The 13,696-nt window shown below is 45.1% G+C and overlaps 1 protein-coding gene across 1 annotated transcript in view; it reads right to left on the bottom strand.

Moving 5' to 3' along the window:
* LOC119973530 (collagen alpha-1(VII) chain-like) overlaps positions 1-13,696 on the bottom strand; it is a 528,770-nt gene that overhangs the window by 163,925 nt on the left and 351,149 nt on the right. Inside the window, 5 exon segments of the mRNA XM_038811804.1 lie at positions 155-226; positions 5,019-5,144; positions 7,784-7,843; positions 8,381-8,416; positions 8,651-8,677. Of these exon segments, the coding sequence (XP_038667732.1) occupies positions 155-226; positions 5,019-5,144; positions 7,784-7,843; positions 8,381-8,416; positions 8,651-8,677 (321 nt within the window).

Below are 13,696 nucleotides of genomic sequence, written 5' to 3' on the forward strand. Positions count from 1 at the left end.
TTCACTCTTGGAGATGCTCTAAATTCCAACCTATGTCTGATGTGGAAATGCCTGATGCATGGGAGGTCAAAGTGGAAAGCAGTGTTTCCCTTCCTAATGTCGATATTCCTGACCTTTAGTCTGGCAGCATTCATGCTGCTGATTAAACACATACCTTCCTGCCAGGTGACCCCATAATTCCAGGTTGTCCAGGCGAACTATTTTTGCCTCTCCTACCTCGGGCACCCTGTTCAAAAAAAGCACTATTAATTTGTATCATTGGCCCATTACTAATACTGTTTATACATCACAATAAATGAATATCAATAATGAATGAATTCCATCATGGGTGGCACAGTGGTTAGCACTGCTGTCTCACCGCGCCAGGGGCCCGGGTTCGATTCCAACCTCGGGTGACTGTCTGTGTGGAGTCTGCACATTCTTCTATTGTCTATGTGGGTTTCCTTCGGATGCTCCGGTTTCTTCCCACAGTCCAAAGATGTGTTAGGACTAGATCAGGATTAGCACTGCCACTCCTTCATATAGGGCTGGATTCTCCGCCCCGCCACATTTCTGCTTTAACCCGCCGGTGGGATGCTCCATTACGCCGGCTGGTCAATAGGGTTTTCCATTGTGGGGCTGCCCCACGCCGTCGGGAAACCCCCGGGCTGCCGGCAATCGGAGCATCCCGCCGGCGGAGAATCCAGCCCAAAGCATCTGTTAATTTAGTTCTGGGCCCTTGGCTAATGTATCCAATTATTGTTATTTTTTTCTGGGGCATAGCCCAGAGTGAATCAACATCTACATGAAAATAAGGGATAGAATATAACTACTGCTAAGTGCACACTGTAGGGAGTCAGAAAATATCCCCAATTCACTTCTTGTCCAAAACATTCAGTCCCAGTGAATTATTGGAGTGAAAGGAAATCAGGAAAAACTTTTAGGAATTATATTCTTTGTTGAATAAGTTTTTAAAAATTCATCCATGAGATAGGATGTGGGTGTCGCTGTCTGGGCCACCATTTATTGCCCATTCCTAATTGACCTTGATGGGGTAGTTAAGGGTCAACCGCATTGCTGTAGACCTGGAGTCACATGTAGGCCAGACCAGGTAGGATGGCAGATTTCCTTCCCTAAAGGACATTAGCCAATCAAATGCGTTTTTACAACAATCAACAATGGTTTCATGGTCATCATTAGATTTTTAATTCCAGATTCTTACTGAATTCCAATTTCGTCATCTGCCAAGGCGGTATTTAAATCTTTGTCATCAGAGTATTACTCTGAATCTCTGGATTACTAGTCCAGTGTCAACACCACTGCGCTGTTAGCATGTACTAGATGCTGTGGTATGAAGAGACAAGAGTTCAACTCCTTTTTCACCAACACACCTTTAATGGTTCAAACTCACTCTGCACAGAACTCTACAGATCATCACAAGCTCCAGAGTCCACCTGAAGCCCCTTTACATATCAGTGTCAATCATTGAACACTTAACATAAATGAGACAATCATTGAACACTTAACATAAATGAGACAACTAATTGCAATGTCTCTTAACCCATTACTTAACATGCACCGCTGCCTTCTCCAGGTTAGCAGAAGGCCATTGAAATGGACAGTATAAATATGTTCAAGAGGCACCTAATGAATTTCACTTATGGAAGGAATTGAGCAATATTATGGAAAGGCCAGAATACTGGCAGTTAGAACTGATCTATGAAGAAAGGACAGACTTGTTAAGATAAGAGGCATTTTCCCACTCTCAAAGATTCTTGTGTTCTAATTCAGACTTCTTAATGAAAAAGTATAACTTTAAGAGCAGCAACTGAGACTGTTTGGGGAACTGAGAATAACGGACTAGTTCCAATCCACATGGTAGAATGAATGACATGCAAATATTAGACATTTGAATTTTAAAAAAAATATAACAATTTAAACTTTCACACATGAATGCTAATGATTCAATCCTAGATCTGTGGGAAGAATCTTTCCCAAAACGACGTTCATGCAATAGTTGAATAGTTTCAAAGTTGAACTCTGTCATAAACTTTTTCAACAAGTCTTTTTCTAAATGGCAGGCAGTGACTAGTGGGGTACACTAATTACATTAGGCAAACTGCCCATTCGGCGAGCCAGTGGGGGGCATATATATTTCTTTTATTTTTATAAATTTGGAGTATGCAATTATTATTTTTTTTCCAATTAAGGGGCAATTTAGCGTGGCCAATCCGCCTATCCTGCACATCTTTGGGTTGTGGGGGTGAAACCCACACAGACACGGGAGAATGTGCAAACTCCACACGGACAGTGACCCAGGGCCGGGATTCGAACCCGGGTCCTCAGCGCCGTAGGCAGCAATGCTAACCACTGTGCCACCGTGCTGCCCACCAGTGGGGGACATGAGGGGCCGAATAGCATCCTTCTGTTCTGTGACAATTCTCTGAAGAAATATTTATTTCTCTGCCTGAGACATTTGGATGCAAGTCACTTTCTTTAAATTAACAGTTCTTGTAGATAACAGGAAGTGACTGATGACTCAAGAATGAGATGAAAAATCTTCCAGGTTCACCATTGATGTGTGTGCATTAAACAGTCAATAGGTTAAATGTTTCTTATTTCTCAAACGTACTGGTTGATGAGGTATCACCGTGCAAGTATTACCTTGAGCCGCCCTGACAATTACATCAAGATAGTGTGATTAAGAGCATTGTGACTGCTTCAACTCTGAGCAGAAAACCTTCCCTAACCTAATCATTGCACCTGTACTGGATACTTGAACAATCATTAAAATTTTCACAGTTAATTTCCAGAAACATGCTGCTTGTGAATGACTTTTAATTATAATCCAGGGACAAAAATGAAAATGTTTCACAGTGTGTGATCTGCTAGTTATTCAGTGAAGTGAGTATTCTCAGTAAATACTCCAGGTGATTGAACAGTTGATGAAGAACTGTCAGTATAACCTAATGTTTTGTACAAAGAAATTAAAGGGGCAAAGCATTCAATTGAAAGTGTTTGTCATATATTTGTAACACTTTCCAGTTCTGCTTACCAAGTCACAGATAAGGTACTGTTGCTTTGAAAGGCACAGACGTGAAGGATAACAAGAAAGATTATTAGTAACAGAGGAAGGAAGAGGAACAGTTGGACTGTTTTACTTTTGAAATGAAGAGACTTTGAGGTCCTGATGTATTCTGCAAATGACTTCAACAGTCTGCTCAGGGAATCATCCAACAGGATGCTCCCTAAGCCCCCAGCCCACCCATCATCTTTTCTCACATGAAAAGATGTTTTTCTGCATAAACCTTTGCATGGTGTGTCGCAGTCCAATTGAATGGATTCCACAGCAATGTGGCCACACTAAAGACTTAACGTAGCTCGTGGTGAGAAGGACCCTCCCTATCAGATCCTTCCTGCATGCCCAAAAAATGTCCATAATTTATTTTACTCATTCATGGGATGTGGGCGTTGCAGGCTAGGCGAGCATTTGTTGCCTAACCCTTTCCGCTGAACCATTTCAGAAAGCAGTTAAGAGTCAACCAAGTTGTTGTGGATCTGGAGTCACATGTAGACCAGACCAGGTAAGGATAGCGAATTTAAATTCCCAGTGAATTTAAATATTCAAAGCCAACTTAACGGCAAATCTTCCGGGGCTGCACAATTTGCGTACCTGCCAGCATAACGTGGCACCAGAGGGACTCACTACTGCTCTCCACAAAGGAAGATCACACATAATGATCACGTCGGGGGGCTTGGAGGTCATTGCAGCCCCTGGGCAGACGGTGACATGGCAGGGTACTGCCAACCTGGCACTGCAAAGGACAGGACCTGAAGTGGGCAGGGCTTATAGTTAGACCCATTAGAAGGGCCCAATGCTCGGATGCCAGTGATCCTTGCTGGGAGGGAGTGTGCTGATGACAGCAATCCTTGCAGGGGGGATTAATGCCAGCAACCCTTGGCAGGGTTGATGCCAGTGATCATTGATGGAGGAGAGGGTCCCGATGTCCGTGGGGCGGGGTGGAGCCTGTCACTTTACTTTGAGATCGGGGTGTCTTCTCTGAGGAGCTGGATCTTTAGGCCCTGCACCTCTCAATGCTGCTGCAAACCGCACCCCTCCAAAAAAATGACTAAGTGGGGATGGATTGCAACTTGGATCGCCACAGTCTGTCTGGCCGGAATCGCACCGCTTTTCCCACAGGAGATGACACTTTCTGGGAGCACTGTGCCCTTTTTCACACAAGAAGTATAGATTGTGGAATAAGTTGTCAGTAAAGTGAGCAGTTCAAAGTAGAGGCAATTCTTTTGGGAGGTATCCATCTCCCACTGTAACCTCAGTGAAGAGTGACAGAAATCCTGGGGTAATAGTAGTTTACACTCTGCAAGGACTTCTGTCCACCAATGCCACCCGTAGGAGGAGACTCTTCCCACGAGCACACTCAGCTTTCACGTCACTTGATCCTTGCAAGCTATTGCCCCCAACAACAGTTGAATTGTTGAGGTGAGCAGATGCTACGATAGAACTCAATAGATTAATGTCAGCCCATTCTGGGCCCAGATTTCACTCTTCTTGCAAAATGGTTCCTTGCAAAATCATGTTTGCGACTTTGATGGCATAAACAGGGCTTTGTTAAATTCCACTCCCAGGTCCAAAAGTTGCAAAACCTCATCCCACAAAAAGCCACCCGGATATGCCCTGTTCATTGGACTCAAGTACATAAATAAACTGGATGCTGAATGGGTCTCTGAAGAGAGAGGTTGATTGAGTGATACATTGAGAACTCTGGTTGGTGGGATTATTCCATCAATAGAAATAATATTTGATTGGCTTGATACATTTACCAGTTGCTGAACATTTGAAAGTGGTGTGATTATAATTGACTGACACTTTATTCTTATCATTTGTAATTCTATGGATTTGCAATCACTTCCAGGTATCCATCATTACCCAAACATCTAACACATAAACAGTGAGAAAGAGTGGAGATTATGAAAGAGAGGTTCAAACAAAAAAGTTCAGAATTTCTTTCAATAATTACCTTTACTCCTGAAAATCCTGGCACTCCTGGCGGACCTCTCATGCCCTGGGATCCTGGGATACCTGTATTACCTGGGATGCCTTGAATACCCTGAGCCCCTGGAGGACCTTTTATGCCTGGTTCACCCTAATTAAAAATAAACACAGTTAGTACTGGTGTAATATTTAAGGTTTTTTGTTCAAATTTGACCTGCTTTGGATTTTGGTTTTAATTCAATTTGGCTCAGAATTGTACAAGAACAGATAGTAAGAAGCTATGCTTGGTAGTGAATACACCGTACAGCCCTGTTGGCTTTAGCTATTGTCTCATATTAAGGTTCATGATAAATTTACAATAAAACACATAGATCTAATGCTTCGGCACTGACTTTAATTATATTCTGTTAAGTGTATGAGTGTTTACTTTGGAACATAGGCCTCGATGATTACTTTCTCAAAATGACTCAAAGAGATTCACTCAGTGAGCAGCGTGTTGTGCCACATTCCCAATTGGTGTTACTGCTACGAGATGGGAAGATTCCAGAATGGAACCCTGGCTGGATTTTCCTTGGGCTGGATCCTCTGTTTCGCCAGCAGCGCGCTTATGCCCGCGGATTTCCCAACGGCATGGATATGCCCAAAATAGGAAACTCCATTGGCTGGCAGGCAGGACGGAGAATCCCGCTGCCGGGCGGGCGCACCAACCAGAAAATGGGTGTGGCGGGATGGAGAATCCTGCTGCGGGGGGGGGGGGGGCGCTAACCAGAAAATGGGTGCGGCGGGATGGAGAAGCCCGTCTCATAACTATTATTAGAACATAGAACATAGAACAGTACAGCACAGAACAGGCCCTTCGGCCCTCGATGTTGTGCCGAGCAATGCTCACCCTACTTAACCCACGTAACCCGTATACCCGTAACCCAACAATCCCCCCATTAACCTTACACTACGGGCAATTTAGCATGGCCAATCCACCTAACCCGCACATCTTTGGACTGTGGGAGGAAACCGGAGCACCCGGAGGAAACCCACGCACACACGGGGAGGACGTGCAGACTCCACACAGACAGTGACCCAGCCGGGAATCGAACCTGGGACCCTGGAGCTGTGAAGCTGTAAAACAAAATTATTGTTTTAGAAACGTCGCAGGATGGCCAATCAGTTTTTAACAACAAGAAAAAAATTAAACATGAAAAACGTGATTAAAATACAATACTCCATTACTTCCCCCTTAGTCCCATAACTATGTACAGTTTTCAATAATAACATCCCACGCCGAACCAAATGACCGATGCTACCCAACTGATCTTCTATGAATTTCTCTCACAATCCCTCCAGATAATTGTCAAATGAGGGTTCCCAAACTCTACTCCCAAAAGGATAGGCTTTAAAATCTTCTTTCAAATAATGCTTTCCATCAGTTGTTTGCATTAAGAATCCGCTCCAGGATTTCCAACTATCCTTTCAAACCAAGTATCCACTCCATTTTCTAACAAGGAACCCAGGTTTCCACCAGGTTTTTCACCTCTCCTTTCAGGTTTCCTTTGTCTTAAATTATTTCACACCAACTCTGAGATCCAGCAACCGATTTTCACAACTATTTCAATTAATGTCTCACAGACTATGGTAAATTCTCGTAAACCTTAGAACAATGGCAGATATGTTTTTGGACTCTCATGAGACAACTTTCTTTTGGTTTTATCTGGAGCTTTACTGAACAGTACTCTGTTCTAGTTACAATTCTTCTTTGTTCCTTTAACTTCAGACTTTGTGGAAACTTCTGTTCATTTTTCTAGTTTCCTTAACTGACTGTTCGTTAAGCTTCTTGCACTTGTTTTCCTAACCATTACTCTATTGTAGGACCTTTCTTCTAGCAAAGCCGAGAGATGTTCCTTCACTTGCCTTCTAAAACCCACTGCTGTGAATTCAACTAAAAATTACATTCAAAAAGCCTTCTTGTTCTAAAAAGGAGCCCTTGTTTGCTCAGCAACAACTTCTATTTCTCCCAGCATGTTTAGCTTGCATGCTGTAACCTTCTCTAAGCACAATAGAAGCAAACCCTGTTTTCCTGTGTAATGCAGCGACTGACAATCAAACATTGAAGTCATTCTGTGTTGGCAAAGTCCCACAATGGCAATGAAATGAATGGCTGCTAATTTATTATATGCAATTTGTTGAGTGTTTGGAAATTTGTAGTGGCCTCATGAATCAGGTTTTAAGCAGTTAACCTCCTATTATCTCCAATAATAATGCAGCACGTTTGGCACAATGGTTAGCACTGCTACCTCACAGCACCAGGGAATTCAATTCCAGCCTTGGATGACTGTCTGTGTGGCGTTTGCACGTTCTCCCCATGTCTGCGTGGGTTTCCTCCAGGTGCTCCGGTTTCCTCCCACTGTCCAAAGATGTGCAGGTTAGGTGGATCAGCTATGATCAATGCACAGGGTTACAGTGATAAGGTGGGGGAGTGGGCCTAGGTAGAGTGCACTTTTAGGGGTTCTGTGCAAGCTCGAGGGTCCAAATGGCCCCTTTCTGTACTGTAGGGATTCTATGGAGCTAACCTTTCCATCTGATGCCATTTAGAATAAATCCCTTCAGAAACTGTTGTTGGTGGGCAGAATTCCTTGGTGGGAATTATGTGTGATATACATGATCTGAAAGTGGTATCCTTTGAACTACTGATCTTTAAACTCAAGGAGAAACTTGCGATATAACAAGATGGTATGTTATGTTTTTGACGGGTCATGCACAAATCAAACACATGCTGTGATGAAGCAACCTACATACCTTAGGCCCAGGAGATCCAGATTGACCAATTGGGCCTCTGAAACCAATGCCAGGCTCTCCCTGGAAACAAAATGGAGCCATTATAATGTGCACCCGATAATTATGATGTGAATCATTTTTTTCCAATTCATTGTAGACATAGGATGTGATTTAACCAGAAAAGAAATGTGTTTTCGGTTCTGGGCATCTTTATTTTGGGGTATTTCTTGCCGGTTGCAATGCTATTCAATGGCATTTTGCCTTTTTTATCGCCTCGGAGAATTTCTCTCTGCTGAGACCGCACTAAGGAGTCATTTCCTGCTGGCGAGCTACCTCCCCCCCCCCCCCAAAATCCACTTCCTTTCCAGCGGAAGACTTAATAGACAGGAAAACCAAACCCATTGCAGCGACCAGTAGATGGTACTTTCTGCATTTGTTAATGGTGGGCTTGACCTGGCTGTAATTGATGCTAAGCCAACGGTATTGGATAGAAATTCTATTAAATATAGGAGCCTGGTTCATGTTCCATCAGTTACAATCCCCACTTTTGATCAGCACAAAAAAAACAAGAAAAGTATAGATTAAACTAAAAACTATTCATGTAAATTCTAATCTTACCTTTTGACCTTTTTCACCAGTTTCCCCTTTGCCACCCTGAAATAAAATTAAATGGTTATTACAGATTCATGACACAAAGAATGAATCAGAGAAAGATTGATTAACCTTGTGATCAACAGAGGTTTTTGATCGCTTTATTGATTGTTTATATAATGTATTTACTCCAAACAAGCTGGTACAATATCCATAATTATTCATATTAATGTGATGAATTAACATTCATACCTTGAGGCAGAGATTCAAAATCGATTTGGTAAAGATAATTCATACCTGGTTTCCTGCTGTTCCAGGTTCTCCCTGCAAATAAAGGATATATTTTTGACTATCTTTGTGATGGGACATCAGACAATAGATAAAAATTCAAATATTGCTTAATTAACATAAAATAATGAATTTAAGTCAATAATCAGCTTGACTTTCCTGAATGAAGTAAGAAATGCATCCAATGGGGTTTAACTACTGTTATTCAAATGTACTCAGAGTTCCTTGGCAACAAAAGAATGTTTAAGTTGTTCATGCTCAAGGTGAGTTCAAACTGAACCCAATAATTGAGGAGGTGGCGAAGGATAGAAGATGAACATAATTTATTTTAATGTTTAATCTATGAAACATTCGTGAGATTTGCTCCAGCTTTCAGCTAATGGAAGACATTTCTGAGGCTTGTGTCAACAAACAATCAGCTTGGGTGGCACATTGGCATTGCGGTTAGCACTGCTGCCTCACAGCCCCAGGGACCTAGGTTCCATTGCAGTCTTAGGTGACTGTGTGGAGTCTGCACATTCTCCCAGTGTCTGCGAGGGTTTCCTGCGGGTGCTCCGGTCCCTCCCACAGTCCAAAGCTGTGCAGGTAAGGTGAATTGGTCATGCTAAATTGACCCTTAGTGTCCCAAGGTGGACAGGTTAGGTGGATTGGCCATGGTATATGCATGGGGTTACAGGGGTAGGGCAGGGGAGTGGGCCTAGGTAGAGTGCTCTCTCGGAGAGTCAGCACAGACCTGATGGGCCGAATGGCCTCTTTCTGCACTGTAGGGATTCTATGGATTCTATGAGTAGTTAGCTTGGCAAGAGCTGTATAGAAGCTGTGTAAGCAGACTGGGAAAAAGCAATGTAATGTATGTCCAATGCCAAGACAAGGTGCTGAAGACCGTCGTTAGGTCTTTAAAGAAAATTGGAGAACCCGCAAGCCAAAAGCTAATTGAAGGATCCCAATGTCATTTGTATCTTTAGGAATATATGTAATATAAACCATAAAATAACCATAGAACCATAGAATTCCTGCAGTACAGAAGGAGGCCATTTGGCCATTGAGTCTGCACCAACCCTCTGAAAAAGCATCCTACCTTTTCACTCCCCCACCCTATTCCCGTAACCCTATAACCCCATCTAACCTGCACATCTTTGGACACTATGGGGCAATTTAACATCACCAATCCACCTAACCTGCACATCATAAAGGAGAATTCAAGTTAATTCCGTAGGGCTGCGGCATATCTTTTGGGTTGGACCCTAGGATAAAAGAATCAAGCTTCATGATTTTGCAACTAAAATCTTGGGGGGGCAGTAAATGTAGAACTGAATTTAAAGCATATGGGAGGGATTCTCTCCACCCACGCCGGGCCGGAGAATCGGGCGTGACTCACTCGACGCTGCCCCGATGCTGCTCCACCGATTCTCCAGAGAGCGGAGATTAGCACTGGTGCAGTCGGCGTGGCGGTGGTCAGGGGCCGTTCTACGCGCCCCCCCCCGGCGATTCTCCGCCCAGGATGGGCCGAGCGGCCGCACAGAAAATCCGAGTCCCGCCAGCACCGTCCACATGTGGTCTTACCCGGCGTGACCTCGGTGTGCATGCATTGGGGGTGGCCTGGTTTGGGGGGGGGGGGGGGGGGGTCTGGCCCGGGCTGGGGGCTCTTTTGCTCCGTGCCGGCCCCAGTAGCCCTACGCCATGTTGCGTCGGGGCTGGTGAGGAAAGGGAGCCACTCGCAGTGCGCATGCACAGACCTGCGCCGCCCATTTGACGCTGGCATCGGCAGCTGGAGCGGCGTGGGTCGCTCCAGTGCTGTGCTGGCTTCGAATAGAACATAATCCTGGGTCTCTGGATTACTAGTTCAGTGAAAATACCACTGTGCCACCACCTCCTCGCATTTGCTATTTGTGGGTATATTAGTGACCATGGTCTCTACAACAGGAACTGCATTTTGAAAATACATTACTGTGAGGTGCTTTGGGTCATCCTGAAGTGAGGAAAGGTACTATTGTGTAGAAATGACATCATATAACAGCATCCCGAGAAATTTAATAAAGGTTACTTTGGTTTGGTGAAATAAGGTCATATCTTACAGACTTACAACAGCAATTTGCATTTATACCCTGCTCCTCTTGTGCAGAAGGTCATTTTGGAGTTCCCACGGGCGGGACGTCCTGTGCTCTCATCTTGTTAAGTCTACCTCCAGTGTATTATCGCCGCCGGCAGACTTAACCCTTTTTTCAAGCCGGTTGGCTCACGCCCAACTTTTCTAAGGCGGGGGGGGGGGGGGGGGGGGGGGGGGGGGGGGGGGGGGGGGGGGGGGGTGGGGGGGGGGGGAGCAGTATGCTCTCCCTGCCACCCCAGCCCCATAAAATCCAGCCCATAGTGCAGGTGAGGACATGGTTGCAACCTTTTGGCTGAGTTGAATCTTGTGAAGGGTATTGGGGGAATCCAGCTAGCAGGATGTTAGAGATTTAGATTTAGAACAGTACAGCACAGAACAGGCCCTTCGGCCCTCGATGTTGTGCCGAGCAATGATCACCCTACTCAAACTCACATATCCACCCTATACCCGTAACCCAACAACTCCCCCTTAACCTTACTTTTTAGAACACTATGGGCAATTTAGCCTGGCCAATCCACCTAACCCGCACATCTTTGGACTGTGGGAGGAAAACGGAGCACCCGGAGGAAACCCACGCACACACGGTGACCCAGCCGGGAACCGAACCTGGGTCCCTGGAGCTGTGAAGCATTGATGCTAACCACTATGCTACCGTGCTGCCTCACTATGTTAAATTTTGATGTGACGAAGGCAGCAGAAGGGTAGAGATAGCAGCAAAATTATGGGAAATGTTGCACAAGTGGAAGAAAATAATTCCAGAAATAGACCTGTTGTGGGGGAGGCAGCTGAGTCCATCGGATTACGGTTCTGCACCCCTAAACTCAGCCTGTGACAGCGCTTGGGGAGGTTGATGGAATTAGAACCAGATCCTCAATGCTGCTGACAGCAACTGAAGGGAATGGGCTAAGCTTTCCCCACACTCCACTGCAAGAAACTTTGAAAGTATGGCCACACACAGTACTTTCACCCTGGGAAGAAGCATTGGTTTGTACGGCTGCAATGTTATATCATGTTATAATGTATCAATTACATTAGCATATCCCTGTGGTGAAGATCGCATGCCTGATTTTTCCATCCATTCATTTAAATGAAGGAAAGATTTGGGGTGATCATTACCAGCGAGTAATTCTCCTGATTGGACTCTCCTCTGCTCACTTTGCCAACACACACACAATAGCAAACATTTTGACTGTATTGTTTTCTAAAAATATCTGCATTATTACAATTTCCGATATGTGTATCTAAAATATGGTAATGAACACAGCGTTTAGTGGATCTCCTCTTATTACTTACTGGGCTAGGGTAACTATATGACACCTGAAATCAGACAGATAATTTCACACAAATGGGCCAATTCCCTTTGAAAGGGAGCCAGTCAAGGGCGCACTACTTTACAGCTGGTGAAACAATCGTATTTCAAATGATGTGTTGTTAAAGAGTAGAAGAGAAGCAGAGTCACAGATCAGCCATAATTTAAATGAATGGTGGAAGTGGCTTTATGGGAGCAGAATGGTCTACTCAATTTCCTACAATACAGAAAGTCGGAAATACTGGGTCTGAACCTCCGTGAAGTGGCAACCAGATTACTCCTAAATTATTACCTGGAAACTCAGCCACTCCTTTCCTCATCTGATATCTGACTCAGATCGGATCAGAACTGTCTAGTCCAGTGTGGCATGTTTCTGAGGGGTAGTGGGGAGCAGGGAGGGAGGTTTCAATCATGGGGGGTGGGGGTTGCGGTAAGTGAGGGGGGTTTGGCTGGTTTAGGTATAGATCGGTTGGTTGGTTGATGGCGGTTCTGCTGGTTGGAGGGATGCATCGGTTAGTTGGGGGATCGGGTGGTCAGTGGGGAGGTGGGCATCAGGTGGTTAGTGGGGGGGGGGTGGATATCAGGTGCTTGGGGAGGGATGGCTGTTCGGTCTGTCGGAAGATCAGGTGATCAGTGGGGGAGGGGGAGGGTGGTCAGGGGGAGTCAGATGATCCATGAGGGAGAGGGTTGGGTGTTCAGGGGATTGGGTATTGGGGGGGGGGGATTGTGTGGTCAGTGCGGGTGTGGCAGCCATGTGGTCAATGGTTAGTGGGGAGACAAGGATCAGGTGGTCAGTGAGGGTGTGAGGGGTTGTGTGGTCAGTAGGGGGGTAGGTGGTCAGGAGGGTTGGTCAGTGCGTGAGTGGTCATTGGGAGACATGCTGATCACAAGGGGGGGGGCGTCCTATGAGGATGTCAGGGGATGTGTGGAGATCCGTGGAGGGTTGTGTAGGGGACAGTACTATAGTTTCCCAGGATTTAGGAATGGTTTTAATTATTCTACTTATCCTGGGTAACTACTCTGGTAAGACAGTTCGGACCATCTGAAATTTGTTATTTATATCATACATTCGGATGGATTCAATTGCAGCGAAACTGTTGAACTTTCTGGCCGATTTCCATGCAAACCTTACCTAGCAATTTCTGGCGGGGTGTGGGGAGTGTGGGAGGTGGTTCTCCTGGGCATCTTTGGGGTACCCCCCCCCCCCCCCCCCCCCCCCCAACACAGATAAAATGTCCTGGAGCTCGGAAGTTCTGGCATGAATTATGAATGTTCGGGTGAATGTGTAAACAACTGGCTTAAGAGACAAATAGACACCAAGAAAGCATGCTTGACAATGAGAAAACAAGTCAATCTCTGTCGCAGACACAGAAGTCTGATACCTGAACCAAGCAGATCTGCCATAGAACATCGATGACTGTATTGGTGCCACTTCATGCTCTCATCTGGACCTGGACAAATTAATCAGTTTTGCTTCCAATTTACACCCCTCTCTCATCTTCACATGGTCCATCTCCCACACTTAACTTCCCCTCCTTGACCTTTCTGCCTCCATTTCTGGTGATAGACTGACCATCAATATTCATTACAAACCCACCGACTCCCACAGCTACCTTGACTATAGCTGCTCACACCCTGC

Source organism: Scyliorhinus canicula, chromosome 11 (genome assembly GCF_902713615.1).
Source record: "Scyliorhinus canicula chromosome 11, sScyCan1.1, whole genome shotgun sequence".
NCBI lineage: Eukaryota > Metazoa > Chordata > Chondrichthyes > Carcharhiniformes > Scyliorhinidae > Scyliorhinus > Scyliorhinus canicula.